This window comes from Euprymna scolopes, chromosome 40 (assembly GCF_053919585.1).
Source record: "Euprymna scolopes isolate OS-2025 chromosome 40, ASM5391958v1, whole genome shotgun sequence".
In the NCBI taxonomy this organism is placed as follows: Eukaryota; Metazoa; Mollusca; class Cephalopoda; order Sepiida; family Sepiolidae; genus Euprymna; species Euprymna scolopes.
Genome location: NC_136521.1, coordinates 69,571,838 through 69,599,661, shown reverse-complemented (window position 1 = coordinate 69,599,661; position 27,824 = coordinate 69,571,838). Strand labels below are relative to the sequence as shown.

The following is a 27,824-nucleotide window of genomic DNA, read 5'->3' as shown; positions in this document are numbered from 1 at the left end:
GATACTATCCCATTGATTACTGTACACGCAATACCCCCTATCTCCAAGTGGATTCCGGGCCTTGGTAAGTGGTGACCACCATGTCAAAACACACACACACACACACACTCATTGTTATAGATATAGATAGATAGATGAGCTAATCATTTCTATTTACAAAAAAAGAAAAGTGAAAAGAGAAAGAGCAACAAGTCTGACCCCCACCAAAAAACAACAACAAAAAAAAAACATTAAAATTAAAACACCTTCTATTAAAATCAAAGTCAATCACTAAGTACTTTATTTTCCCCAAATAGCTTAACTAGTTTCTAATTCAAAACCTGACAAAAAAAAAAAAAAAAAAAATGACAAAAACTGTGACGAAATAAAGAAATAAAAAAAAAAAAGAAGATTTGTGAAAGAAAAAGAGAAATTAAGCAAAGGAAAACCGGCGGCCATATTAGAAATTATCGCAATCAAAATGGCGCCCGTAAATCTGTATATTTTTTTCCTTTTATCGTTATTTTCTTTAATGTTTTATGCTTAATTAAGTAGATCCATACAGGTTAGACTGTGTAATTAAGCATGGCTAAGAAACTACAGATTTTATTTTACATTTTCCTGTCTTTTCTTTTTATATTCTTTTCCGGACGTTCAAGCTTTCATGATTTGTAATCATATGATTTTACTTTAGTCTATAATCAGACTTTAATATAATAATCTATATGTTAATACTGTAGTACCTTTAACGTACGTAGGTGTGTTAAGGTTTCCAGATTATGAATTATTCGATCGAGAGATTCTATTCATTAGAAAGGATAGAAGGTGACAAGAGAATATCCTTTTCATTGTTTTGACTCTTGAGTTATATATCCGACACAGTTAGACACAGTTAATCAACAGAGAACCATATCACTATCAAAAAAAAAAAAAAAAATGGATCATATTATTACGATTTACTGGAAGACAACCATACAAAATACAAAATGAAAACAACTGGCACTTGTACAGGGTTTAAACTAAACTTTTTTCTTTTTATCCCTAACCCTAATTGTCTCATCGCTGCAATATTGTATCCCTGTGCCTGTTTTACAAGTACTCTAATGAAATGAGCTCTAATAAACTCATAGCACTTGTGACTTTCGACTAACCCGACAAGCAGCAAAATCTCACCCCTTCAGTGTTGAAGTCTTTCGATGCCAGAAAACCTACTACTCTAATAATTTCTTCCTTTGGTCTGCTAGAGTTTGGAATTTCCTCCCCGTTTCCATCTTCTTTGACTGTACTAACCTACTGAAATTTTAATGTAATGTGAATAGACACCTCACTGCTCAACTCCCCACAGTCTCCTATTAGACATGATCCCAAATAGTAACCATTTATCTTCCAAGTGGTAATATGCTATTTTGGGATGAATAAGAGTAAAAAAATGTTTTTTAAATCAGATGTAAGTCTATCTTTAAGACTTTCCCATCCGTTCCTTCATTCTTTATCATTTCTCTCCATGCAACACATATCCTCAACCCTCACTGGCAATGTTGCACTCCCATACATCATCACTAGGGCCATGACACAAGAATATTCTTATCATTGTTTTGACTCTAAAGTCCCGACACAGTTAGACACAGATAATCAATCGAGAACCACATCTCTATCTAATAAGATATAAGGTATTAACTGATATATACTCGAGAGTCAAAATAATGAAAAGAATATTCTCTTGTCATAGCCCTAGTGATAACACACTGCGAACATTAAATTAATATGTAGATATCCTTATTTAATGTCCGTTGTATGTTATCTCCTCCTAACCTCCTTTTTAATAAATAGGATCTCCCGATCACCAAAGATGCAATATAAAAAAAAAAAAAATTAAAATTAAAAATTACCGCTCCAAAAGATATCTCACTAATGATGCAATTCTCTATCTATATAAAAGCCAAGTACGTCCAAAGATGGAGTACTGCTGCCACATCTGGGCGGGGGCTGCAAAAAACAGCCTATCCTGCCTTGACAGAGTACAAAATAGACTCCGTGGCTTGGTGGGGGATGCCCTTTTCTCTACCCTGCAACCTCTTTCCCACAGAAGAGACGTAGCGAGCCTGTCATTGTTCTATCGTTATTTCCATGGCAGGTGCTCGTCTGAGCTCCATTCTCTGGCCCCCCCCCTCGCCAATCTTTCTCAAAAAACACCCGACTAGCTGAAACCACCGTCAATAATTTTCCCCACTCCCTATCTGTATCTAAATCAAAACGTAGATACCATGAACAAAGCTTCTTTCTTAGAACTGCACGCCTGTGGAACTCTGTTCCGCTTGCCTGTTTCCCTCCCAACTTCAACCTGGATGTCTTCAAGTCCAACACAAACAAATTCCTGATGAACCGCCCCCCCCCCTAAGTAATGAACCTTACCAATTCTCCAATACTATTGCTACACTATCCCTTTGATTACTGTACACACAATAACCCTTATCCCTGAGTGGCCATTGGGCCTTGATAAGTGGTGAACTCCATGTAAAAAGAAAAAAAAAAATGATGTCGCTTTTGGACCATATGTGAAACTAAAATATACCTTCTTGGTCTTCTAGCTAGGATCTAAGGGTAGTATCTGTTCTGTCTAAAGATGATGTAATAATAGTGTGGAATTTCCGTTCATGCTGGGAGTCCGTATAATGGAAATATGTCACAGACTGCTATGAGGATATTGAAGATAAACTGTAATAATTAGATATATTCCAACACTACATTGACCAGATTATTTCGATAAATATTTTTATAGTTTTAACAAAAGGGCTACAATAATTTTGCGGGGCCTCCATTCACGCTGAATAATCACAGAATGCTAAGCAGCAATATATCACAAATGAAGGATGCCACTGTGGAATTTCCACAGATCCCACTAGTTATTATAATTATTACTTGTGAAATTCATAAAAACATAATCTGCTCAATACATAATGTGAGATATTGAATATATTTATAAAGCCAGGTATGTGTAGTGGCACGCAAGGGTCTGGTAATGCCCTGTTATTAGTCATGACCAAATCATTGGATTTATGCCTCAAAAACACAAATCCTAATCTATAAATATAAAATATGTGTATGTATGTGTGTATGTATGTATGTGTGTATGTATGTATGTATGTATGTATGTATGTATGTGTGTGTGTATGTATGTATGTATGTGTGTGTGTATGTATGTATGTATGTATGTATGTGTGTGTATGTATGTATGTGTGTGTGTATGCGTGTGTGTGTATGTGTGTATGTGTGTATGTGTGTGCACTTTTTGTGTATGTCTGCAAAAGGCTTTTATCGTCGGCCTTCTTGGTCTGCTTGCTCCTTCTTAAAACTTTTTATATCACGTCTAAATCGTAATATCTACGACTTAAGAACGGGGGTCGCGTGTGTATTTAATTTGCCCGACTTTTGCCAGCTGTTTTTCCATTGCCACGTCTTCGAAAAGCGAATGATGGGGTGGGGGAAACAGTAACTGGCTTGCAGTGCAAAACTAGGTCAAACATCACGCCACTTAACTTCCTCGCACGTGTCAATTTCACTTTATAAACGTTAACTTAACATGCTCATCAATTCCTCTCTCCACGCGGCCAAGATGGTTAGGTGCCTGGCTTTTTTTCCCTTTCGTTTCCACCTTTGCGTCAAGGCTTCGGGGTTCAATCCTATCTCCCTACTAAAACTTTTTTTTAACACACACACCGCCAAACATCCGGGCAACGTCAGGTACCCCCTCCCCCCGCGTCCATAATATAAATCTCACCTATCTGTTTAAATGTATGTATGTATGTATGTCTCGCAAAAACTTTTGACATAAGCAATGGATTCCCACGAGATTGGTATCATTTTGAAGCTTGGCCCTTCGGACGACAAATATCAAAAATTTGGCCGAAAACATTAATTCCTTCACCCTCAACTGGACACTTTTCTACCGAGAGGGTCGGTTTTTTCGCTGACATTTTTTGCAAGTCATTCAAAGTTTGCGCAAACGATGTTTGATTAAAGGCGTTATTTTTACCGGCCATGACGTCACAACCACAGTAGGCTCGTCGATAAGACAGTTTGCTTTTGTTTTTTACCTCTTTTTGCTCCGGTGCGTTACAGATACGAGCCTGCTTACTACTCTCTTTTTTTTTTTTTTGCCCTTGCAATTTTCCCTTTTTTATTTTTATTTTTTTGGCTCAACCAACATCCTTACACACACCTCCACTTTCATTTCCGCATTTGCATCACGGGCTCGAGCCTGGCTGCCTACAATTTTTTCTTTTTGTTTAACACACACCTCCAAACACCCGGGAAACGCCGGGTACCCAGGCTAGTATTAGATGAAAGAGAGATAAAAATCCAGCAGCATTCACCTAGGAAGGTTAGACCGACTTTCTCAGTAAAAAAAAAAAAAGGAAGAAAAAGAAGTTATCTTAAAACCCAAGTTCGATCACTAAGTACCCTGTTTTCCCAAGTAGCTCAACTAGTGTCTAATTTGAGTTATAATAAAAAAAAATCACAAAAAGTGTGACGAAAATAAAAAGTAGTAAAAAGAAAGCAAAAAAACAAAACAAAAAAAAAACTACCATTTTGTAGTAGAAAAAGAGAAATCAAGAAAAAGAAATGTTCGCCATATTGAAAATTATCGCGATCAAAATGGTGCCCGAACATCTGTACATTTTTGGTGTTTTTTTTTTGTTTTTTTTTTTAAATCTTTTTCTCATTTTTTTTTTCTTTAATGTATTATGTTTAATTAAGTAGATTCATACAGGTTAGACAGTCTAATTAGGCGAGGCTAAGAAAACTACAGAATTTATATTACACTTTCCGATTTTCTTTTTTTATATTCTTGTCCGAGTGTTTAAGCTTTGATAAAGTGTAATCATAATTTGATGCTAATTATCATAAGTATCGCTTGTGAACGAAATTCATAATAACATAATCTGCTCGACGCACTTGTGTGCATAATGTGGGATATGGAATATTTATACGAAGTTGGGTGTGTGAAGTATCGTGCAGAAGTTTGGTGCTGTTCTGGTGATGTTTACGGCCAACTTCCCGAGTTTATGTTCTAAAAACACAAGTATAAGTCCTAGTACTAAGAAATCTTAAGAGAAAGAGAGATAAAAATCCGGTGGCATTCACCCTGGTCGGGTTGGACCAGCTTCCTTCAAATGGAATAAATCTATATAATTATAAAACACTGTGGACCTTGTTTGCTCTCTTGCTTGCATCTTGTCTTCAATGATCGGGCGATTCCATCTTTTAAAACACGGGATGACAGGTATATATATATATATATATATATATATATATATATATATATATATATATATATATATATATATTCAGACAAGTATTGTTGAATAGCATGGAGAATTCTTCTTTAACAAGCTTTTATTGTAATTTTTCAATCTTTTAAATTGACGTCTGTAGAATTCAGCTGAGATTAATATGGAAGATGCTCGACTGAGCTCCGATTGTTAAATATTGATAGGACACTACTAGGTAACCTGTTTGATTATTATTATTCAAAATAGAACTATTAGATAATAGCCGTGTTGTCATCTATCTATCTGTCTGTCTGTCTTTATAGTTATCTATCTATCTGTCTGTCTGTCTTTATAATTATCTATCTGATGATGAGTGGACAACAAAGATTTGCATCATGTTTGACAGGTTGTCAAACTTTGTCAAACTAAGTGACCGATCATTTTGCACCAGAAAGTATGCGGACAGGGACCACATATGACATGTCACATGTTCTAGTTTGCACAAGCATGGTGTTGAGTTGGGTTCAAGATGCCAAGAAAAACGGATGGACTAAACGGATCTCTACTCAGAATGGAGACGTAGAAAATCTGCGGGAATGGAAATTCCCAGGCTAACTCGATTGTCGCCCTTTAACTCTGATAACCAAAGAGCGACACAGCCACGTAACTTACTGTTTGGATTGTAATGGCGAAGAGCATCGTTCGCGAGAAAAATCGAAATGTTTGTGAAGATAGTAGTCCGTTGGTATCATCGAAGCTTTTAACGGACACCGTTAAAAATTTCGATGACACCAACAGACTACTATGTGTCATTTGCAACAGTGAGAATGTTTTAAAATGTTTTTTGAAACGTACACTGTTAAGCTTTTATGAGAAATGTTCGTTAGGTCACCATTCTTGAAAAAAATCACGTCGGTGGTCTACCACTTTGTAGAGGGGACAATCGAGTTAGCCTGGAAATTTCCATTCCCATAATCGCAAGTAACGAACTCTTATACTCAAAAAAGAAAGAATAAGAGTTTGTTGACATAAGAGTTTGTTACTTGCGATTGATAACTGCGAGAGGCTGACGGATAGTCAGGAGCGCTATTGGGTGGTCGATGCCCCCATCAGGAGCGACTCTTCATTACATGTTGACTGCTTGAGAGTTCAGCGGAAAAGAAAGAGAGAAATATGAGAAACAGGAAGTCACGTGGCTGTGTTGCTCTTCGGTTATCAGAGTTAAAGGGCGACAATTGAGTTAGCCTGGGAATTTCCATTCCCACAAATCCACAAGCCGAGAGTCCATCGATCACTCCCTTCTGCTGAGACAAATACCTGGGAGCAAATAAAGTATATAAAATCTTACAACGTCTTGATCTATGTCTTGTAAAGCATCTTCATTAAAACAGGTCTGGCTCCCCAAGATGGTTGAAGAAACCCCTTGAAGCGACTAACAGCAGAAACAGGTATGTCATCATATGTATATGTATATATGTTGATACGCAAGTACGCACCTATAATACTAGACGAGTGATGGGCCATTAAGATAGATATTTAGGGCGAGGACAAAAATCTGTTATATACTCGTCCCCCTTCGCCAATCTTTCACGAGAAACACTCGTCTAGCTGAAACCACTGTCAATAATTTTCCCCCCACTGTGCCTAAATCCAAACGTAGATTCCATGAGCAAAGCTTCTTTCTTAGAACTGCACGCCAGTGGAACTCTCTGCGGCTTGCCTGTTTCCCACCTGATTACAACTTGGACGTCTTCAAGTCCAACATAAACTCTTGACAAACCGCCCCCTTAAGTAAGACACTCTATCAAAACCCCCAATACTAATGATTACTACAATACTATCTTATTGATTACTGTACATGCAATAACCCTTATCCCTGAGTGGCCTTCGGGCCTTGATAAGTGGTGACCCCCCCCCATGTAAAAAAAAAAATACCACAAACAGAATGTACATACATATGGCCCATTAATTAACACAAAAGAAAATAGAAATGATTTTAGATAACAACACAGCTACACAACATATGTTTAATTTGGTCACCGTGACCTTCTGTGATTTCAAATCGCAGATAAAAAAAAAAAAAAAAAAAAAAAAAAGACCTAGGTTACCAAGAGAAAAAGACGAACAAACAAACATAAGAAAAGGCACAAGAAAGATAGGGGGTATAATTTTGAACGAGACGCAAAGAAAAAAAATAGACACAAGAAATTTATAATGAAAAATAAACACAAAAGAGCTAAGAAAGAAATAATAAAAAAGTTGTGAAATAGTATACAATGAAAAAGAAAGAGAAATACAGAAGCAAAAATGAAAAAATATGCGTGTGTCGAAAAAAAAACAACAAAAAACGGGAAACGTTAATATTAAAAAATGGTGTTCTTTGCGTGTTGTCTAAGAGAGAAAGAGAAAGAAAGAGGGAAAGAGAGAAAAAGAGAAAAAAAGAGAAAAGAAAAAAATGTTGTCGGCGACGACTGTCATACAGTGTGTCTGTACACACACGGGCCTTATGGGAGGAACCTCAAATTGTTCTTTAGCATGATAAAGGCGCTGATGACTGTCAAAGTTTTTGTTACTAAATAAAAAGACTTAATGGAACTTAAGATTGACATTTAGGACGAGGACAACAGTCCGTTATACAAACACAAAACGTACATACCTATGCCCATTAATTAATCAAGAAGAAAATATGAGTATGATTTAAATAACATTACGTCGACAGATGATAAACGAAACAATTAGATCTTGAAAAATGTGTAGTTACAGCTTGGAATGTTTATTTAGGAATTTAAACAGAAATTAAATAAAGTCGATTTAGGAATTTTAGAGTAAATTTAGAATTTGATTAGAAATAAACAAATTTAGATTTACAGGAGAGATCACCTGTTTTTGTGTCCTTGAACATGTGGTTGGGGTTTTACTGACGTAATAGTTAGCAGAGATCAAACTAATGAGTTGGCGAGAAATGCATTCGCAAACAGACGAATCTATTGGAAGCAGACAGAGAACCAGGAAAATGTAGAGAGAGACTTGGCATGCCAAACTGTAAAAAGAGAATCCATGAAACGAATAAAACCCATATAAAATATACCTCATTGTTATGGCGTTGTTTTAAGAGCTTGGCCAATAAGAAGGTATGTTATTCCTTTGGCCTGAGTTAAGCAGACATATTGTTATCGCTTGATTGTAAAAGGTGTCTATGAAAGTTTATGTGTCACATTTGTAACTACGTGTATTTGTGAAGAAACGACCACAAACTCAACAAATACTTGATTTACATGCAGGACACAATGAACATTTCTACACTTTGTATACACACATCTGTTATACCACTAAGCGATACAAACACACACACACACACACACACACACACACACACACACACACACACACACACACACACACACACGGCATCCATCAGGGTTGTGCCTGTAGAGGTAGTTTAACACCGTCTCCTGTGGCTGAATAAGCCTATTTTTGATCTACATTGTCGGTTACAGACGTCACACATGACGTGCATCGAGTTAGTGGTCTGTTGAATTATGTTTACTAGCTTTCCTAAATAGTCTTTTGGTCTCCGCCCATTCTGTGATGGACCTTTCTCCCATGGTCAGGCATTTGGTTACTGTTTTCTTCAGATATTGCGGACTTTAGATTTGAGCTCCCAGCTGGTAGGGTCAATATCACATGCTTTCATGTCGTGTTTGTACACGTCGACATTGCGGAAATGAAGACAACCAATTTTCCTTTTGCAAGTAGTGAGTTCACCAAAAAGGAATGTCTTTTGGGATTCTTCCATTGTCCATGCTAGGCACATGACCTATCCAGCATAAGCGTCTTTGGCAATGGAGGCAACACCAGGCTTTGTGAGCACAGCATTGTTTGCAGCTTTTTCCCTCTAAGAAATTCCAAGATTTCTCCCCTGTGGGTGTATATATAAATATATATATAATACATACATACACCCACCGTAAAACATTCATAGCAAGCACTCTTCTAACTACTTATGTGATGATTTACCTCCCTTGCATATATAAAAAGAACGTTTAGCGGAAAAACTACACTGACCACACCTGTCCCTACCGTAAGGAGAAATTTCCATGAACAGAGTTTATTTCCAAGAACTTCTCATCTGTGAAACACATTATGATGATTGCCTCTCTGTAGATTTAATCCTTTTTTTTTAATAGGTCACAACTTATAAAGTCCCAAAGCTACTCAAGGATAAGAGTCAATGAGTCTGTCAGTTCGACAATGGACAACACCACAAGAAAATCGAAAATGATAGGGGAATCTGTTGGAAATTGACCGGGCAACGTCAAAAGAGTCAACGATTATTTTGATTATTCAAGCCAAAAAGTTTTGTCTGTCGAAATAGGTTTCAGAATAATCAAAATATTTAGATATTTATTTACATTTAATAGTTACCAGAAATGTTAATTTAAAATGTTATCATAACAATTTAGTTGACAACTTAGAAATAATGACATGTAAAAACATCAGGTGATTATCTTAGCGACGTATATTAATGATGTCATTTAGAAGGGGAGATAGTCTTTTTGAGATACATGGAAATAAAGGTTAGTCGACAGATTGTGATGGCTCTCAGTAGAGGATCAGGAATGGTGATGTAAGAAACGTAGGACCTGCGTTACAGCTTTTCAATAGGGGAAATATTTGGAATAAAATGTTACCGAAAAAAACCCCCAAAGCTGTCATTCTTGGGTAGAATTTTTATTGTCAAGACAAGGTCCAAGATGGACCAGACATGTTTCCCAATTGGCCAGATGTTGAAACTCCAAATAAATGTTATTCGTCCTTTGTGTTGTAGTACGCCACAATCATATTGACACACCGGTTCTCGCCAGATCACCGAAGTTAAGCAACACTGAGCCTGGCCAGTACCAGATGGGTGACTATTTGGGAAGGCTAGGCGCTGCATGTACCTTCTGGGAAGGTTGGGCGTGGAGCCAGCACCTCACCCTGAATAAAAGACTCCTCGCTACAAAAGCATCTACAAAGTTGTAGATGGCCTATGCCCCTTTCAGGGGCTCGGTGTTATGGATGGATGGACTTTGTGTTGTAAATGTATTTATGTATATTATTGTTCCTCCATGAATTGTATTTACATTTACATACGCACACACAAACTTTAGATAGACAATCAAACATATATAGACTAGCATACAATTATAAACACTAGACGATAATAGAAACTTATAAATATTTACACAATTTATATCTTGCCTCCACAATATTACAAATGGGCAGAATTTGATTATTTAAGACAGACAGCCTGATAAGTATTTTTTAATCAAAGGCATAATGTTTACTAGTTGTAATTGACGCTCTTCTGGGGGTTGAAGGTTCAATCCTCAGTGCTGACGACATTCAAAATACAATTGTGAATTGTTGAAACTTCTATCTGGTCATGGCTGATTGAATAATAATGCTACGCTCATGGATTAAATAAAGGCTTCCGTTCTAAATTCTGCTGATTCCCGAGTCTGACAGAAAAATTCTTGAGTTTGACAAGATACATCTGAAGAAGGGAAGAGGTCACATCAATTGAAACAGTGAACATGCAAAACAAGAACAATAGTCCGAAGAACACAAATAAATTAAAGACTTCCTGGTCGACTACAATATCGTAGCCTTCAAGTCCAATGTAAACAAGTTCTTGTTGAACCATCCCCTTAAATAATCAAATTCTACCCAACTTATACTATTAACAATTACTAAACGCCATCTTACATTCATTAACCCTTATCCTCTAATGGCTTTCGGGCCTTAATAAGTGGTAATTGCCTTGTAAAAAAAAAAAAAAAGTTTATACAGAAAAAAAAAGATGTGTGGTTAGACAATGATATTCTGAAATGGTCACTCATCTAAGTCGTGACTAGGCTTATTGTTGCTTGACTTTCATTTCAATATTATTAGTCAAATATGTGGATTAGTTAAGCGATTGTAACCTGGTTATATAACGGAAGATCCGATTAGTTTTTGTTTTTTTATTTATTTTTGCTAAGTCAAGGTCATAGGAAATCTACATTAATGTGATTGACTATTGTTTGTTTGTTTTTTTTGTTTTTTTTTTGCAGTCATCTACTTGAACTATTTTTTACCACGACCGTAAGCGACAAATAAATGTGATACATGAATTTTTTATCACGACCGTAAGCGACAAATAAATGTGGTGAAACAAGGAAGCGTAAGACAATTTGAACCCTTAAGCTTAAGCCGTAAATTTTCAACATTTTTTAGAATCATAATTATGTAAGTGACTTTGATAAAAAGTTGGAATAAGGATTCTAGACATAAGGTTTAGTCTAGCTATATCTTAATCATAGTGGTGCAAAACGAACCCAAAGTCCAGAGTTGCAGTTCAGAAAGTCGAGATCAGGTTAGAAGCTGTTTAGTTCCCTCCCACTGTAAGAACATAGACACCAGGGTCGGAAAGTGGGATTGAGAAGTCAGCGTCCCAGATTTGCCTGGGCAACCCTGTCGGCATTCCCCGGTGAGGGCACCTCAGGCGATTAGCAGTAAACTAACTCCTTCTCAAAGAGAGAAGGCAAAGCCTGGGAGGGTAGACCTCCTAGAACTGCACAGAATTAAGTTCCCACCGCAAAATCAACAGGATAATTACAGGAATAGTCAAATCTCTATTGATTTTGAGGGGGCCTAAAAATCCTTGGCCGAAAATTAAGTGATAACTCAGGAATATCTACTGATATTTTTTCAGGAAGAATTTAAAATTGAGAAAGTAGAAATAAAAACTATGCAAATAAAATGAGCAGATCCCTCACAATAAAAGAATAAGTTTCTTCCACTTAAAAAAGAAGTACAATTCTCCCCAAATAATTAACATTTATTCCCTAAAACTTAAAAGAATTATAATTTACTTATAAAAACAAAAATAATAATAATAATAATTACACTCCAAAACGAGAATTTAAATTTACTTAGGAAAAAATAAATTATAACTTACCTCTAAAAAACAAAAAAAATAATAATTTACTGCGTCCCCCACCCCAAAAGAATTTAAATTTACTTCCTGAAAATTAAAAAGAATTATAATTCATCCCTAAAAAAATATGATTGACTCTTAAAAAAAAGAATTATAATTTACATCCTTTGTAATTTATCCACCTACCCCTAAAAAAAAAAAAAGATAATAATAATAATTTAGCCCCAACAAAAAATTATAATTTACACTTTCCCCGCAAAGAATTACAATTTAATAAAGAAATAGAATCATAATTTTACCCTACAAAAAAAAAAAAATGAATTATAATTTATTGCTAAAAAAAAAGAATTATAATTTATCCCACAAAAAAACAAAGAATTTATCCCTCACAAAAAATTATATTTTACACCTCCACAAAAAGAATTATAATTTAATAAAAAAGAATTATAATATATCTCCATACGAAGACAAAAAAAAAAATCAAAGAATTATAATTTACTACTAAAAAAGAATTTTAATTTACCTCTCTTCCCGCCCCCAAAAAAGAATTATAATTTAGCCACCACAAAAAGAATTATAATTTAATCCAAAATTTTTTTAAAAACTGAATAATTATTTACCCAAATAAGCAGAGAAGTCCGGAGACAAGCCATGTTAATGCTCCAGTTTGGTATTCTGTCGATGTCCGTACATAAGCATGGCAATAGGGGCATTCCATTTCACGAGGGTTGGCACCAAACCCCACCTGATGTACCATATAGACCGGCTGCGACATAACGGAAGGTCCGTGTTGATAGGAATCTGAGGTTGTGGCATAATATTGCTGCTGATAAGCACCTGGAAAAAAAAGGAAATCTTTAAGTGAAAGTTCCAGAAAAAAATCTGCATTTTGGTTTGTTATGGACCGGAATGATCCATATGTTATACTAGCAGGGAGACCCGATGTTGCCCGGGATTGAATGATGATCAATGACTGTTTTACATTCCCATAGTTTTACTGTCATTAAAATCAGTGAAATCACCCATTTTTACAATCAAATTGATTGATTGTCTGCTCTAGTTGGGAACCCATCATGGTGCACCGAGAGGAAATGTCACATGCCTACCCACACTGTCTTAGTCCACAATACATTGTAGTCTACATTACACTGTAGAGAATCTACTGTTGATTTTATAAAATTATTTTATATATATATATATATATATATATATAATGGCTTGAATTAAAGTTTAAAATGCTAAAGTCAAGTATCCTGCTTCAGTTGTGCTCTAAATAGAAATATTCATTTTAAACGCACCCCTGTCATATCGAAGAATCTACTTTTGATTTTATATGTCAGGTTTTTTAGCTTGTATTGTAAAACTTCTTAAATGCAATTATAATGTTAGGCTGTGTAAGGTGTTAACTTTGGTCAAAACCGTCTGTTTCTTCTTTCATTGGATTATTCCGATTATCAATACTTATCAAAGACATTCCGATATAAAACCCATTGCCAGGAACATAAAGTACCTTTGTGTGAAATGTCATAAAAACCAGCCCAGCCGTTTTTGAGGCCATAGGGAACTCTCTCTTTCACACACACACACAACAAACACACCACAAACAGTTCCATCTATAAATATAAAAGTGAAAATGTGTGTATGTATGTATGTATGTATGTTCGCTTTTTGTGTATGTCCAAGAAAGGATTTTTTTCGGCGGCTTCTCGAGATCGTCGCTCATTTTTAAAACTTTTTATATCACGTCGAAATCATAATATCTACGAGTTACGAACTGGGGTCGCGTGTGTATTTAATTTGCCCGACTTTCAAAAAGCTAAATATTCAATTTTTTCAATCGGCATGTGTAGATTCGTCTTTTTTGTATAATAAAAGTGAAACTAATACGAAGGTTGTTGCATCGTTCTCAGCGCGATTCGCCGGGAACATCCAAAAGCAATCAGCTTTGATCAATGCGGTTTTTTCCTTATATCAGACAATTGCTATTCAATTTGGACAATCCCCTTTAAATGGAGAGCTGGTTTTCTCCCCCTCCCATCATCTTGGGGAAGCCCGAACTGCCTCGCAGGAAATGAAAAAAACGATCCTGCAATGAAACAAAGTAAACAAACGCCAAAAAACTGCCCCGTCATCGTAACGAATTCATTAAGCGGCGACCTGTCAATCAAACCTCCTTGACTTTACTCACTTTAATCACTCTTACATTAACATTGTCACCGTAGTGCAGATGTTCAGGCTCAGTCTATAGGCTCCGGGTTCGAGCCCACATGCCACCAACCTCCCATTTTTTTATTTTTTTTTTTTTAAATCGCCATCGTTAAGTTTCCTTTTTGTTCTGATTTAACACCCCCCACCAAACACACACACCCACAAATACCCGGGCAACGCCAGGTAACCTTCTCCCCCCGCTAGTCTATAAATATAAAAGCAAAAATGTTTGTGTGTGTGCGTTTTCGTGCATGTCCAAGAAAGGCTTTTTTCCGAGAACTGATCGGTCGCCTCACAACTTCTTAAAACTTTTTATATTGCGCCTAAATGATAATATCTATGAGTTAACAACCGGGGTCGCCTGTCTATTTAATTTGCCCGACTTTGAAAAGATAAATATTCAACAATTTTCGATCGCCGCATGTGCATTAAGCTTTTTCGTATAAAAAAAAGTAGCAAACAGAATCGCGCTAAATAAAACACTGTCCTGTATTCAAAGTTGACGTCATTAACTCGTGAAAAACGGGCACCTGCCAAGTCACACGTTTTTTTTTCACACTTTTCCAACTGCGCGTCAAAGCTTGTTTTTTTTTTAAAACAACCAACGATTTTTGTTTTCATTTACCCAAAAACACACGCACCTACAAACACCCGGGCAACGCCATGTACCCCCCGCTAGTCTATAATATAAATCTCACCTATCTGTTTAAATGTATGTATGTTTGTATGTCTGCCTTAAACTTTTGACAGAGGCGACAGATTTTCATGAGATCAGTATTGTTTTGAAGCTCGACCGTTCGAACGACAAATATGTAAAAATTGGCTAAAAACATTAATTCCTTCACCTTCAACTAGGCACTTTTCTACAGGGGATGGGTCTCTTTTTTTTGCCGATAATTTTGAAAGTTATCCCCTCTTTTTGATTAGACTAGCCTTAATTTAAACATTCGTTACTTACAGTTTGGTGATGGGTGCAACAGCAAAGACATCACATTTTTTTTCACATTCTTTTCCTTCTTCACGGTACGGAGATTCCGGCCTGTCTGCCTACTACCACTTTTTTTTTTTTTGTTCAACACACACCTCCAAATACCCGGGCAACACTGGGCACCCAGGCTAGTTTATATAATAGTAAAGCTAGAGATATTGGGACCTTACGGCAGTAAGTAGCGATTATGTTAACTAGTAGTAAATTTTTGCATAGATTACAGAATATATGTCAGGATAACCTATCGGTAAACGGAAATAAACTCAGTGCAGCTTGCATGAGTGAGGCAAGGAGGATCAACGGTTGGCTTCCTAAACAAAAAACACTAGACAGTCAGTATGATAGCAAACAGAAACAGACTTAATGCGGCTAACATGATTGCTGAGAAGGTTGAAAAGTCAGCTCCTTAGACAAAAAGGTGTCAAATGATATTACAGAGAAATTATGTTAAATATTCGGAGGACAGGACAGAGTTTCTAAAGCAGCCAGAGCCAAGAAGCGACAAAGGCATCTGAAGATGCAGAAAGAATTTGAACATACATCACCTCAATATCTGCCATTTGCTTGCCTCAACCTCCAAGTAGAACACACAAAAAGGAATTAAATTTAGCTTCTCGTTTTAGTCTCTCCCCTCTCGTGAACAAACTTTTTCTTCTCAATAAAACCTTTGAAAACTCAAAAAGTCTTCATTGAGTTAAACAAATCAAAACCACTAGGGGATCAACAGCCACACATAAAGGAACAACAACAGAGGAAAACCCTGCGACCACACACGCATGAAAAAAGACTTATTTGATTTGTTTATTGATCGCTCACTGGCAATAACACACATTTGCAGCGAGTATGCGTTTATTGGAAATGACATGTGCAAACTGTTGCTCATTTAATGTTCGTTTAACATAAAAATGCTACACAACAATAGCAAAAAATGTTGGATTATAGCCAGGTGATGCCGGGTGTTCAGAAATACAATGGGAGCTCTATTTATTGACCTGTGATGTCAACCCTGGAACAACAAAGAACTTGAAGTTAAACAGATGTTTTTGTGAATCAGGACAAACAAGAGAACGCCGACCAGACACATGTGTGCACATTCCTTCACTGTCGCTAACTACCACCTTCTCGTCTCTCTCTCTCTCTCTCTCTCTCTCTTTCTCTCTATCACTTGCCACAAGCTACGAGTTGATTTGTCAAAGTCAATGGTATTGTTTGAAATCGAAATAGCTATTTATTATTAAAAACACAGCATATTTCAGCAAGTGTATGTGTCACTAAAGTACAGAGAAAAACTGACAGATCAACAACTATACATGTGTTATATTTGAGTTGTTATATTATAAACCCTTTTTCTAAGAATTCAAAACAACAATCATTGGTGTAAGCAACAGTCCGTTTTTTATTTCTCCTGTTGTGCTTGCTTATGGTAGATAGAGAGAGAGAGTGGGAGAGCGACAGAGAGAATTATCGTGGCGTCTACTTGGTTGACAATCAAATCTCTAACTGCAATCTTTTTCCTTCTGTCACTTTTTCCTGTCAATCTTTTCAAAACATCCACATAACCAGATTCCTTTCTGTTACATTTTTCATAACAATAACAAGGTCTGTTTATATTTGTGAGAAATATTGAAACAATTTCCGTTTAGCTTGTCAATTTCTGATATTTCATCCGCAGACGCGTGCCACATTTTAATTCGTGAACATACATATATGTATATACACCTATACACATATATATACTAGCATGTCAACCCGGCTTAGACCGGGTCATTCGTGTAACACATGAACGCGGTCGAAAAACACACTACGCAAAATTATATTTTCTACGCTTGCTCATGATGCAATAATAATTAATAAGATTTCCTTTTTCAGAACTAATATCAGGAAGTTTCATTGGATGTTTTGCTTGCTTAGCAAACCGAGAGCAGGCTCAGGGTTTTTCTGCAGAGGATTTAAATAAACATTATTCCCTTCCCTTCCTTTCCTTTGATCCTGCTATGACGTCATGCTTGCACCATGCATTGGTCATATGCCTACATGTTGCCGCTGTTACATTATGTTTTGTTTATATCTTGTCCACATCGGGCTGCAATTACGCTCAAAAGTCATATGGAAAACTGTTGGAAGCTTGCTATTGGTTCAGGCTTTGTTTGTTGAAAAAGTTGCCTAGAGGAAAAATTGCTTACCTACTGCACAAAATAGTTATATAGAGCCATCACCGTTATCTCATGGTGTTGTTGTGTCCACCCTACAGATAATAAAGAACTCTTCCATTTCCAGGAGAATATATCTCACGGTACTAGCACATGAGTTTTGCACTCGGCAGTTTGACACTTTATTTGTTGTGTATTGCTTTTCTGCTTGATACTAGCAGTTCAGTTCGACTTTTCTCGGGCCCTATGTGCAGTTCATAACTTTATGTGCATATATATATATATATATATATATATATATATATATATAGGAGTTGAGTTATTTGGAAAATTATGTGTGAATTTATCAAGATGATCATCATCATTATCATGTACTGCATATGTGTGAGTCTAAAACAAGCTTTTTATTTAAAAAAAAAAATAATAAAATCCAAGCGTCTGTAAATCATATTAATTGGACTGTTGTTTTTCTGAGCTTTTTTTTTTTTTTTTTTTAACTCATGTTTACCCCTTACAAAGCATATCGCCACTTGGACGTAACAAGCTACTATTTGGGGGCTAAGGAGCTACTATTTGGGGGCTATATATAGGAAAGATTAACAAGCTAACAAGCTGAGCTATGAAAACATGTTTGCTGCAAAGTTAAAACTTGTAACATTACAAACTATTACATTATGCATTAATTCCCTATTAATTTTTTCAGTTCATGCAGATATTCTACATGATTTATATTTGCATAATATCTGCATGAACAAGTTATAATTAACACAAACCTCTTTCTTTATATATTTATGTATGCGTATATATGCATATATTTTTTTAACTTTTGCCTACCAAACTCCTACAGACATGAAACTTAATATATAGGGTATTGGAACCCATGCAAAATTTTATATTTGAGTTTTAGCCAGGGAAAATCGGTGAGAAAGTGTGAAAATTAGAAAAATGGAATTTGCCAGATGAAGATCAAACAACGGTATTACGAATATGTATGTGTAACGTAATAGCTATTAATTCAGGTCTTATTTTTTAGCCTTGCACCAAATAGGTCTTCATAGCTTAGGCATTTACGTCAAAGGAGAAAATAAATCGTAAGCTAAACGTTTTGGTTTCGATTCTCGGTGGTGGTGCCTGGGTAATTTTTTTTTTTTTAACTTTTAAAATTATTACTATGGATTGGGTCCAATATAAAACGATACAAAATCTTCATTTAAACATATTTTACGGCCGGGCAATGTCAGGCGGCCTGCTATGCTAGTATATATATATGAGAGAGAGAGAGAGAGAGAGAGAGAGAGAGAGAGAGAGAGAGAGAGAGAGAGAGAGAGAGAGAGAGAACAGGTGGGGTATTAATAATTGTGAAATTATCAAGTTTACAAAAGAGAAACATTTTTTTTTTTTTTTTTTTTTTTACACAGTGATCACCACTTATCAAGGCAGACGGAACAGAGTTCCACAGGCGTGCAGTTTTTAATTTCATAATACATAAACAATCAAAAACATAATAAAATCGAATTTTTTCATGTACGATCGTTTCGGAAACGATATCCTCTTATTTATTGGATATTTACAAATAAAATTAAATAAAAGCATCGAGAAATATTTAAAATACTCCCGGATATTGTCTCCTCATCAGCATAAAAGTTAGGGGAAGGGAGGGGGGGGGAGACACCAAAACAATTTTTTTCTAACAAGCTTAATTTAATTGTTGAATCTTTGTGAGATAGCGTTTCCATGTTGCTGTGTGTGTGTGTGTGTGTGTGTGTGTGTGTGTGTGTGTGTGTGTGTGTGTGTGTGTGTGTGTGTGTGTATTCGTGAATGAAATCTTAAAGAGCCAAGTCGTTGGATGATATCAAGACCGTCTTAAAAGACAAGATGGCCGGTGGGCAAAAATAATTTAATCTGCTGACGTCATCACGGATAGTCCATACCGGTGTCACCGGTAGGCATTCGTAACGTCTTGAAGTCAGTGTAATATTTCTTTTTTTATTAAAATGCCTTCACGGTGCATCGTTCCAACTTGCTGAGGAAATTATCGTAAAGGACCAAAAAGTGACAGTATTTTCATTTCCGATAGATAAAGAATTATAATGCAGTAAAAAAAAAAAGATTTTACACCATCTCCATTCAGCAAAGTAAGTTTTAACGTGCTCCCCCCCTGTATTTAACACGATGTAACTATAATTTAATTCAATATTATCATCCTAAATGTTCTACCATTCAAAAGAAGAAGCTTCAAATAAATTGCTAATATTAAAAAAAAAATTTTTACAGCATACAAAACTAATGAAAATGCGAGACAACATCGACTCTTTAAAACACGATTTTTTTAAGCTGTTGTGACACACGTTTTAAAAATCTAACAATAATTTATTTTTCTGAAATTTTTCAATATTTAAAAATAAATTATGCCGGCTGATAAAATTTTTAAACTTTTTTTTAAAGCTAGAAAGATAAAATTAAAAAATACTTATTATATATATATATATATATATATATATATATATATATATATATATATATATATATATATATGAAACTAAAAAAAAAAAAAAAAAAAACGCGCGTTCACTCGTGGTCTTAAACAGTCTTGGCCTTCGGGACCAGATCAAAGTGTAGTATCTGTTCTCCAGATGCTGCATTCTATTTCTTGTTCTCTTTCGGTGGAGGAGAAATCCTTCACGACTGAGACAATTTTTATTTTTGTACCTTTTCTCCACGTTAAAAAACGACCCTGGTGTCTAACTCTGTCCCGTGGGGAGGCATAGTAAATAAGTACAATTCATTTCATTAACGTAATTGGGTTTGTATTACTGTACACATAGATTCGAAAAAGTTGTCAAAAACAAATATATAACAAATAAATGTTATCAAAGGCAAGATAAGTTACTTTTCTACCAAATATTTTTCGTGTTTTTATTCAATGTAACATGTTTATTCAGCTCGAAAAACATAGTGTTTACCGATGTATTCGAAAATTCAAGATGGCGTCTGATTCTCTCTTTAACACGGTAAGTTTGGGATAAGGTGTTATAAATAAAAAACTATACAACATACTATTAAAAACCCGCCGAATATATGTCACCTATGTCACGGTAACATATATTGAGCGAGTTTTTAACAGTATTTTATCCGGTTTTGTATTTATAACACCTTTTCCCAAACTTACAGTGTTAAAGAGAGAATCAGACGCCATCTGGAATTTTCGAATACATCGGTAAACACTATGTTTTTCGAGCTGAATAAACATGTTACATTGAATAAAAACACGAAAAATACATCCAGTTTGGCAGAAAAGTAACTTATCTTGCCTTTGATAACATTTATTTGTTATATATTTGTTTTTTGACAACTTTTTCGAATCTATGTGTACAGTAATACAAACCCACGTATTTTAACAAACTGAAAATATGGATATAAAAAAATGATTTTGCATGTTATTTTTATTATGTGGTGAAATAATCTTAAATAAGAAACATGATTTTTTCTTTAGGTTAATTTTTTTACTGTGCAATATTTCATGAATTTATTAAAAATATTGTTTTTGATTTTGAAAAAATATTGTGGTTCATTTTGATTAAAAAATATTCATTTTGATTAAAAAATATTCATTTTGATTAAAAAATATTCATTTTGATTTAAAAAAAAAATATTCATTTTGATTTTAAAAAAAGTTTAATTTTAATATTTGTTTATTGTCTTAACTCATTATCAAATGTTTTGCTTGTGTTCTGCTTCAAATATTCATAATCTTACATGCATAATTTTCATTTAATTATATTAAATAAACTTCAAGTTTATTTCAAATCAAATCGTGTTCCTTCACTTTTTTAAAATGTAATTTATAAGTAATTAAAGAACGCATTCTAATCTTTAAAATCTATAATACAACGAAATATTCAATTGCTTATAATATACTTAAACAAATAACTTGTGTTTTTTTTTTATTTTTTTATTATTAATATTAGATGAGTTTCAGTATAAATCGTGTTCTTTCTTTATTTCTTTATTTCTTTATTTTAATCCAATTTTGAAGTTTTGTAACGCTGTCTGTAAAAATTACTGTTCATTATTGACAGTCTAAGAGTTCCACATATCTTGCTTGTTGGGACCTCGGCGATGACGTCATTTTTTCAGCTGACCGGCCATCTTTATAACGAAGGCCACGATGATATGCGATTTTCATACACGTGAAAGCAAAGGCTATAAAATAGAGCCGAATTATATCAACGGGAAAGCGAGGAATGTATTCCTGCCAAAAGGGGGTTGACACGACCATTTTTGAGAAGGCGAGAGAATAGAAAAAAAGTGGGGAAGAAAACGCCCACTGATTGTAGTTGCATTATTTTTTAGCCGACAACAACAAATTATTTTTTTTTTAAATTGGCAGTGAACACCATGTAAGAATACTAGCCTGGGTTCCCGGCGTTGCCCGGGGTGTTTGGAGAAAAAAAAAGTGGTAGTAGGCAGGCAGTCTCGAACCTTTACCGCGAAGAAGGAAAAGAATGTGAAAAAAAAAAAATGCGACATCTTTGCTGTTGCGTCCATCGCCAAACCGGAAGTGGCAAAGGTTTAAATTAAGGCTAGTCAATCGAAAAAGGAAATGACTTTCGAAAATATTGTTGAAAAAAGCAACCCCACTTTGTAGAAAAGTGCCAAGTTTAGGATGAAGGAATTAATGTTTTTAGCCAATTTTTCAATATTTGTCATCTGAAGAGTCGAGTTTCAAAACAATACTGATCTCGTATAAATCTGTTGCTCCTGTCGAAAGTTTTAGGCAGACATACAAACATACATATATACATACATACTTACATTTAAACAGACAGGTGAGATTTATATTATAGACAACACCCACCCCCTCCTTCTCTCTCTCTTTTTTTTTTTTTTTAGTAAATAAAAATGTCACTCACTTTCAGTCATTGAAAATTGGCAAGTATTATTCACACATTTCAAATATTGCACGATTCCTTACCTGGATGATTGGGATAATTTGCGGCTTGTGGTTGATGATATGTTCCCTTTGGGGGCTCGTATTTTGGTGGAGGTTCGTTCGGATAAGGTGGCGGAGGTATGGGCATTCCTTGAGTTGGAACTTGTGTGTAAAGCGGGTCTCCAGGTGGTCTGGGGTCCATCTTTTTATCAGATCTGAAAACATAAAATAACAAGAAAAATTAAAATCAGTTGGAAAAAGCACTTTTTTTCTTTTTTTTTTTTTTTTGTCAAAAATATGAATTTTTGACCAATCAGGTCTCAATTTAAAAAACTTATTTTTGCAAGCCTTTGGGAACCGCTAAAGAAATATAAAAGGCACGGAGAACTTCTCTCGTCAGAGAAAGGGATAACCGACACCCATAGCAACGCTCACCGAGTAAAATTCAGTAGCTGAAATGACAGCTTTTCTCGCATGTCAAAGAACATTGCTTGACTCTTTCTCTCACTTCGCCACAACATGTAGTAGGACTTTTTCTCTCCCGCTCTCAAGTCTTCACCTTCTTCCTCCCTTCCTTCTTTCATAGAGACTGGCACCTTGGCGCATACTAAAAAGTAATTTCTTTTAATGAAAATAAACAAAACTTTATTTTCATTATTTGTGTATTTCTTTTTATTTATTTATTTCAGGGGATTTATGCAAATCCCCGACAATTGGTAACCTCCGACGTTCTCCAAGAACATCAACACTTGTTGGGTTGTTTATTACAAAAAAAAAAAAAATTATAAAATTCGTTAAAATTGTGTTGTTTTTTTGCTTGAATCATTGTGCTGTTTATTGCGATCATGCATTGTGCGTTCAATGACAAAAATTAACAATATATATTTTATGGATAGACTTTATTTAAAACAAGTAAAGAATATCTATACAGTTTTATATAGATAATAGCTTTTGGTGAAAAATGCATAAGGCCCCCCCCCTGAAAAAATACTGATACACCGTCTGGAGTTATCAACTTGGGAGAGGGTGTTGTGGCGGAACTAACCTATGTTACATACTAATAAACTATTCCAATTTCAATAAATACCGGAAGACTAAGCCATAAGGTGTCAGTCGATATCAGTACTTGTACGAGGATGGTCACTGAAATGGTGTCTGCACAGATGCTGCACTCAAATTAATTGTCCTTAGTCATTGGAGGGGAAAACCCTTCTATACTAAGGCAATTTTATTTTTGCAGAATCCCCTTTTGAGGGGAGCTGATTATCTCCCACATTAAACCGACCTTGTGTCACATTTTGTTTCGTGGGGAAACAAATCACCAGTCGTCATCCGATTACGCTCGTATACTGGACTGGTGGTTGAAGTGCGGTGTCTGCTTAGATGCTGCACTCAAATTAAATGTTCTTAGTCAATGGAGGGAGAAATCCTTCTAAACTAAGGCAATTTTATTTTTGCAAACTGCCCAAGTGCCTCGTTTGGGGAGCTAGTTTTCTCCCACATTAAAAACGACCTTTGCGTCACATTTTGTTTTTGTGAGACAGCAAATCAGTCGATATCCGGTGGACCAACTTAGTGGGTGGGGTTTTGTGGGGCAGTAATTGATCCATCAGATATCAGTCGATATCCGGTGGACCAACTTAGTTCATTCATCAACTGCGATGAACAACCCACTTATCGTATGCTTTGCAATACACATTGTTACTTTATTTTGGCATTTTGTTTTACTTTGCAACACTTAACAGGACTATAACAGTGGCGACGTCAAATTTCGAACTCACAAAGGTCACTCGAATTAAAAATATCCCCAGCATTAAAAAGAACTTGGAACGGAAGTCTGAATTAAACTAAGCAAGTGTTCAGAAAACACTGATGAAAGAATAAAAACAGGAACTCGCGAAAACCAAATAAGTGCGAAGACATAAAAGTGTGAATTGCATATTTTTTTCTCTTCTCTTTGCTTGTTACTGTCATGACATCTTGGTGCATCCGTAAATACAAAGGAAAGAGAAGTACAAATTATTTGTGTTTTTTTTCTCGTCATTAAATAAGTGTCATCAAACCATATATATATATATATATATATATATATATATATATATATTCAGAGAACACTGTCCCTCCATCCGCCCACTTGCGCCGCCTGACCAATCTTATCCACATTTTTCTGCACTGTTTATACCATCATGGATTATTATTCCCATGTGTGCGACAGATGTGCAAGAAAATGGTGTAATTATGTTCAAATTGTTTTTATTTCAAATCGATAGAATATTTACAATTGGGTCAGACATATGTTGGCACAGGTGTGTTGTGGGGGGGGATCAACATTCATCATCATCATCAAGCAGGCTGAACTTGAAGTCCTTCCTGTACAATACAATCTTAAAACATATCAATCATACCAGTTATTATAGGCGCCACAAGGCTTATGAAGAAGAACCTGAAGTCCTACCTAACTAATATTCTTGGTGAACCAAGTGTAAAAGAGATCCAAACAATTGCACTTAAGGGAACAACGAGAATACTAAAAAGAGCTCTCGGTTGGTTTCAATAAAAAGCAGGGGAATGTTGGCAGCTGGTTTGGCTGCCCCATACCCAGTGTTACAATCTTCAAAGGAAGAAAACAAAAAGAAAAAAAAAAAGATTAGTTAGGGTTTCGGTGCTTTATCCTCCAGTCTTATAGAATTCCACGCTCAGTGTATGGGTAGTTACATGGTTGTTGCCTTTGGTAATGTTTTTGTTCAAACCTGGCCTTTATTTTTGCCTCTATTTCTGCCTTTCCTTTGTGAAGGCGACTGCGGCAGTAACTTTGGTCTCCTGCTTTTCAAGTTCATATTCAATCCTTCTACATCCATTTTCGAATTCTCCATGCAATAGAATTTTTGAGATGCAATTGTTTTCCGTTCTGGCCACATGTCCTGTTCATCACAGTCGTGTGCAGGCAAGTACGTTTTCTATGTTGTCCATGTTGGCTCTGTCGAGTACGTCAACATTTGGTATCAGATCGTTCCATTTAATTTTCATAATTTTTCTTAGGTGGCGCTGTTGTATTGCTTCCAACCTCTTTATGTGGTCCCTATAAAGTGTGTAGGTTTCTGCTGAATATAATAGGGCATATAATACCCCTACTTTATAAACGTTTGTTTTCAATATTACTGATCCTCCGACATAGGAGGGATGTGGCCTCATAATTCACTCCTGTTCATCCGTTTGATTGTCCGTACTTTTCTCAATAACAACGCCTTGATTTTTTTTTTTTAAATTTTGCATAAAACATTAGTCATGGTTAAAGTAAATTTTTGCCAGAACAGATTTTTCGGAATAACTCCGGTTGCCCTTCTAAGGGCCATTTTAGGGGTAAAATTGCCCCCAAAGCATTCATCTGTTCGCACTTTTCTCAATAATAACCACTCCTTGGATTTTTAAAATTTTGCACAAACATTAGTCATGGTGAAAGTAAATTTTTCACCCATGAAGGAGAACTCTGTAACCTCGGCTTGTTTTTACTACTATCACAACTATTACTATCATCATCATCTTCCTAGATGCTCGACTGAGCTCAAATCTCTGGTTCATCCTCATAAAACATTCACAGCAAGAACTCTTCTTCTACAACCACTGTAAATAATTATCTTTTCTTTCTCCATGTACCTAAAACTGAATAGAATTTCCATGAGCAAATTGTCTTTCCAATAACTATGCATCTATGGAACACAATACCATGGAACTGTTTCTTAGCCAACTACAACATGGCTGTTCTTGATTCTTGTTGAGTCATTCTCTTAAATAATCAAATTCTTTAATACACAAAATGAAGAATGAATGTTTGCATTGTTAAATTAATCGGATAATTGTTCTCATGCGTGTTATCTGCACAACGTTTAAGTCCATGTAACCTCTGACTTTCATCAGTAAAAGTTTTGGTAGGAAAAAATGGGGTAGTTCTGCATCCTAAGATTTTGAATTTTTGGATCTAGTTGAAAGTAAGTTTACACGAATTATAAAATTAATTATCAAGGAACCCTCAATGTATAATTTTTAATTTATTATGATGAAATTTTTAATTAAATCCATCAACCATTTTAAGTTCTTAGAAACAAAATGTTTATGAAACTAAGAAGTTCTTGGTTTCGGTATGGTTAATCGCATGTTATCCATTTTTTAACATTACATTGACCGAAACCTTGTGTAGATAATACTCAAGATCAGAGCAATTGTCCAAATAATCAAAATAATACAATGTTATCATTTTCAAGTCCAATGTTAATAAATTTTTGTCAATAAATCGAGTCAAATAATCAACTTATGCCCAGTTTCAACCATTATATCCAGTTCTCACTGTTTTTGTCTCACCCACCTGACAAACTTATTGAACCTTATCCTGGAGTGGCTTTTTGGTCTTCATAACTGGTAACTCATTAGTACAAAGAAAAACATTTGATTAACCTGTTTTACATGGTTATGGGGAAATCAAAAAAATCAATTTTTTTTTTACAACTCCAAAATTGGTTTATTAAAAATACATGTTCTGAATTTGTTTAAAAGACAACATCTTCACCATACAATTGTTTTTGCCCATTTTCAAAACATATTTTTCTTTTAATAAATTCAAACATCAAAACTATTCTCTTCATCTTATTTATTTTTCTCTTTTTTATTTTCAAAGCAAACCAGTGAAAAAAAAAAGTTCTGGTTGCATTCTTATATTGATTTGTTTTTATAATTGACATTATGGTCTTTCAGTGTGATGAAAGGTTTCTTTTTGATCTCGGTTTAGTTTTGTTGCTATTTATTTGGCCTCAGAGTTTATGCTACAGTTGCCTCCTTATGTTGGTTAATCCAGATCCCCAAGAATTATGTTAAGATAAAAGTTGGTCAGAAGCTTGGATGCAGATGCGCTGGAGATGTCAAAGAAGTCAAAATGTGGGATGTAGAATCCCCGAAGATCAGGTTAGTGAGATTGACCCACCTTTCAAGACAGTGCATGTTGGAATGTTGACGCCATCTGAGCAAGTAAAAGAGATGGTAGACAACAGAGAGAGGGAGAGAGAGAGAGAGCAACTACGATAGAATAAAAGAGATGGTAGACAACAGAGAGAGAGAGAGAGCAACTACAATAGAATAAAAGAGATGGTAGACAACAAAGAGAGAGAGAGAGCAACTACGATAGAATAAAAGAGATGGTAGACAACAAAGAGAGAGAGAGAGAGAGAGAGAGAGAGAGAGAGAGCAACTACGATAGCAAGAGGCAACACTTTTTCTCGATTACAAAAACCCCACCCCGTACGCTGTCACTAATATCAAAACTGTCATTTTGAAATCGAAA

The 27,824-nt window shown here is 35.4% G+C and overlaps 1 protein-coding gene across 5 annotated transcripts in view; it reads right to left on the bottom strand.

The window, feature by feature from the left end:
* LOC145265618 (lipopolysaccharide-induced tumor necrosis factor-alpha factor homolog) overlaps positions 1–27,824 on the bottom strand; it is a 224,042-nt gene that overhangs the window by 42,822 nt on the left and 153,396 nt on the right. For all 5 annotated transcript variants that reach the window (XM_080121650.1, XM_080121649.1, XM_080121648.1 and 2 more), the window contains 2 exons: positions 22,538–22,710; positions 12,837–13,053 (listed from right to left, as the gene is read on the bottom strand). In XM_080121650.1, the coding sequence (XP_079977776.1) occupies positions 12,837–13,053; positions 22,538–22,710 (390 nt within the window). The remainder of the gene's footprint in view (positions 1–12,836; positions 13,054–22,537; positions 22,711–27,824) is intronic.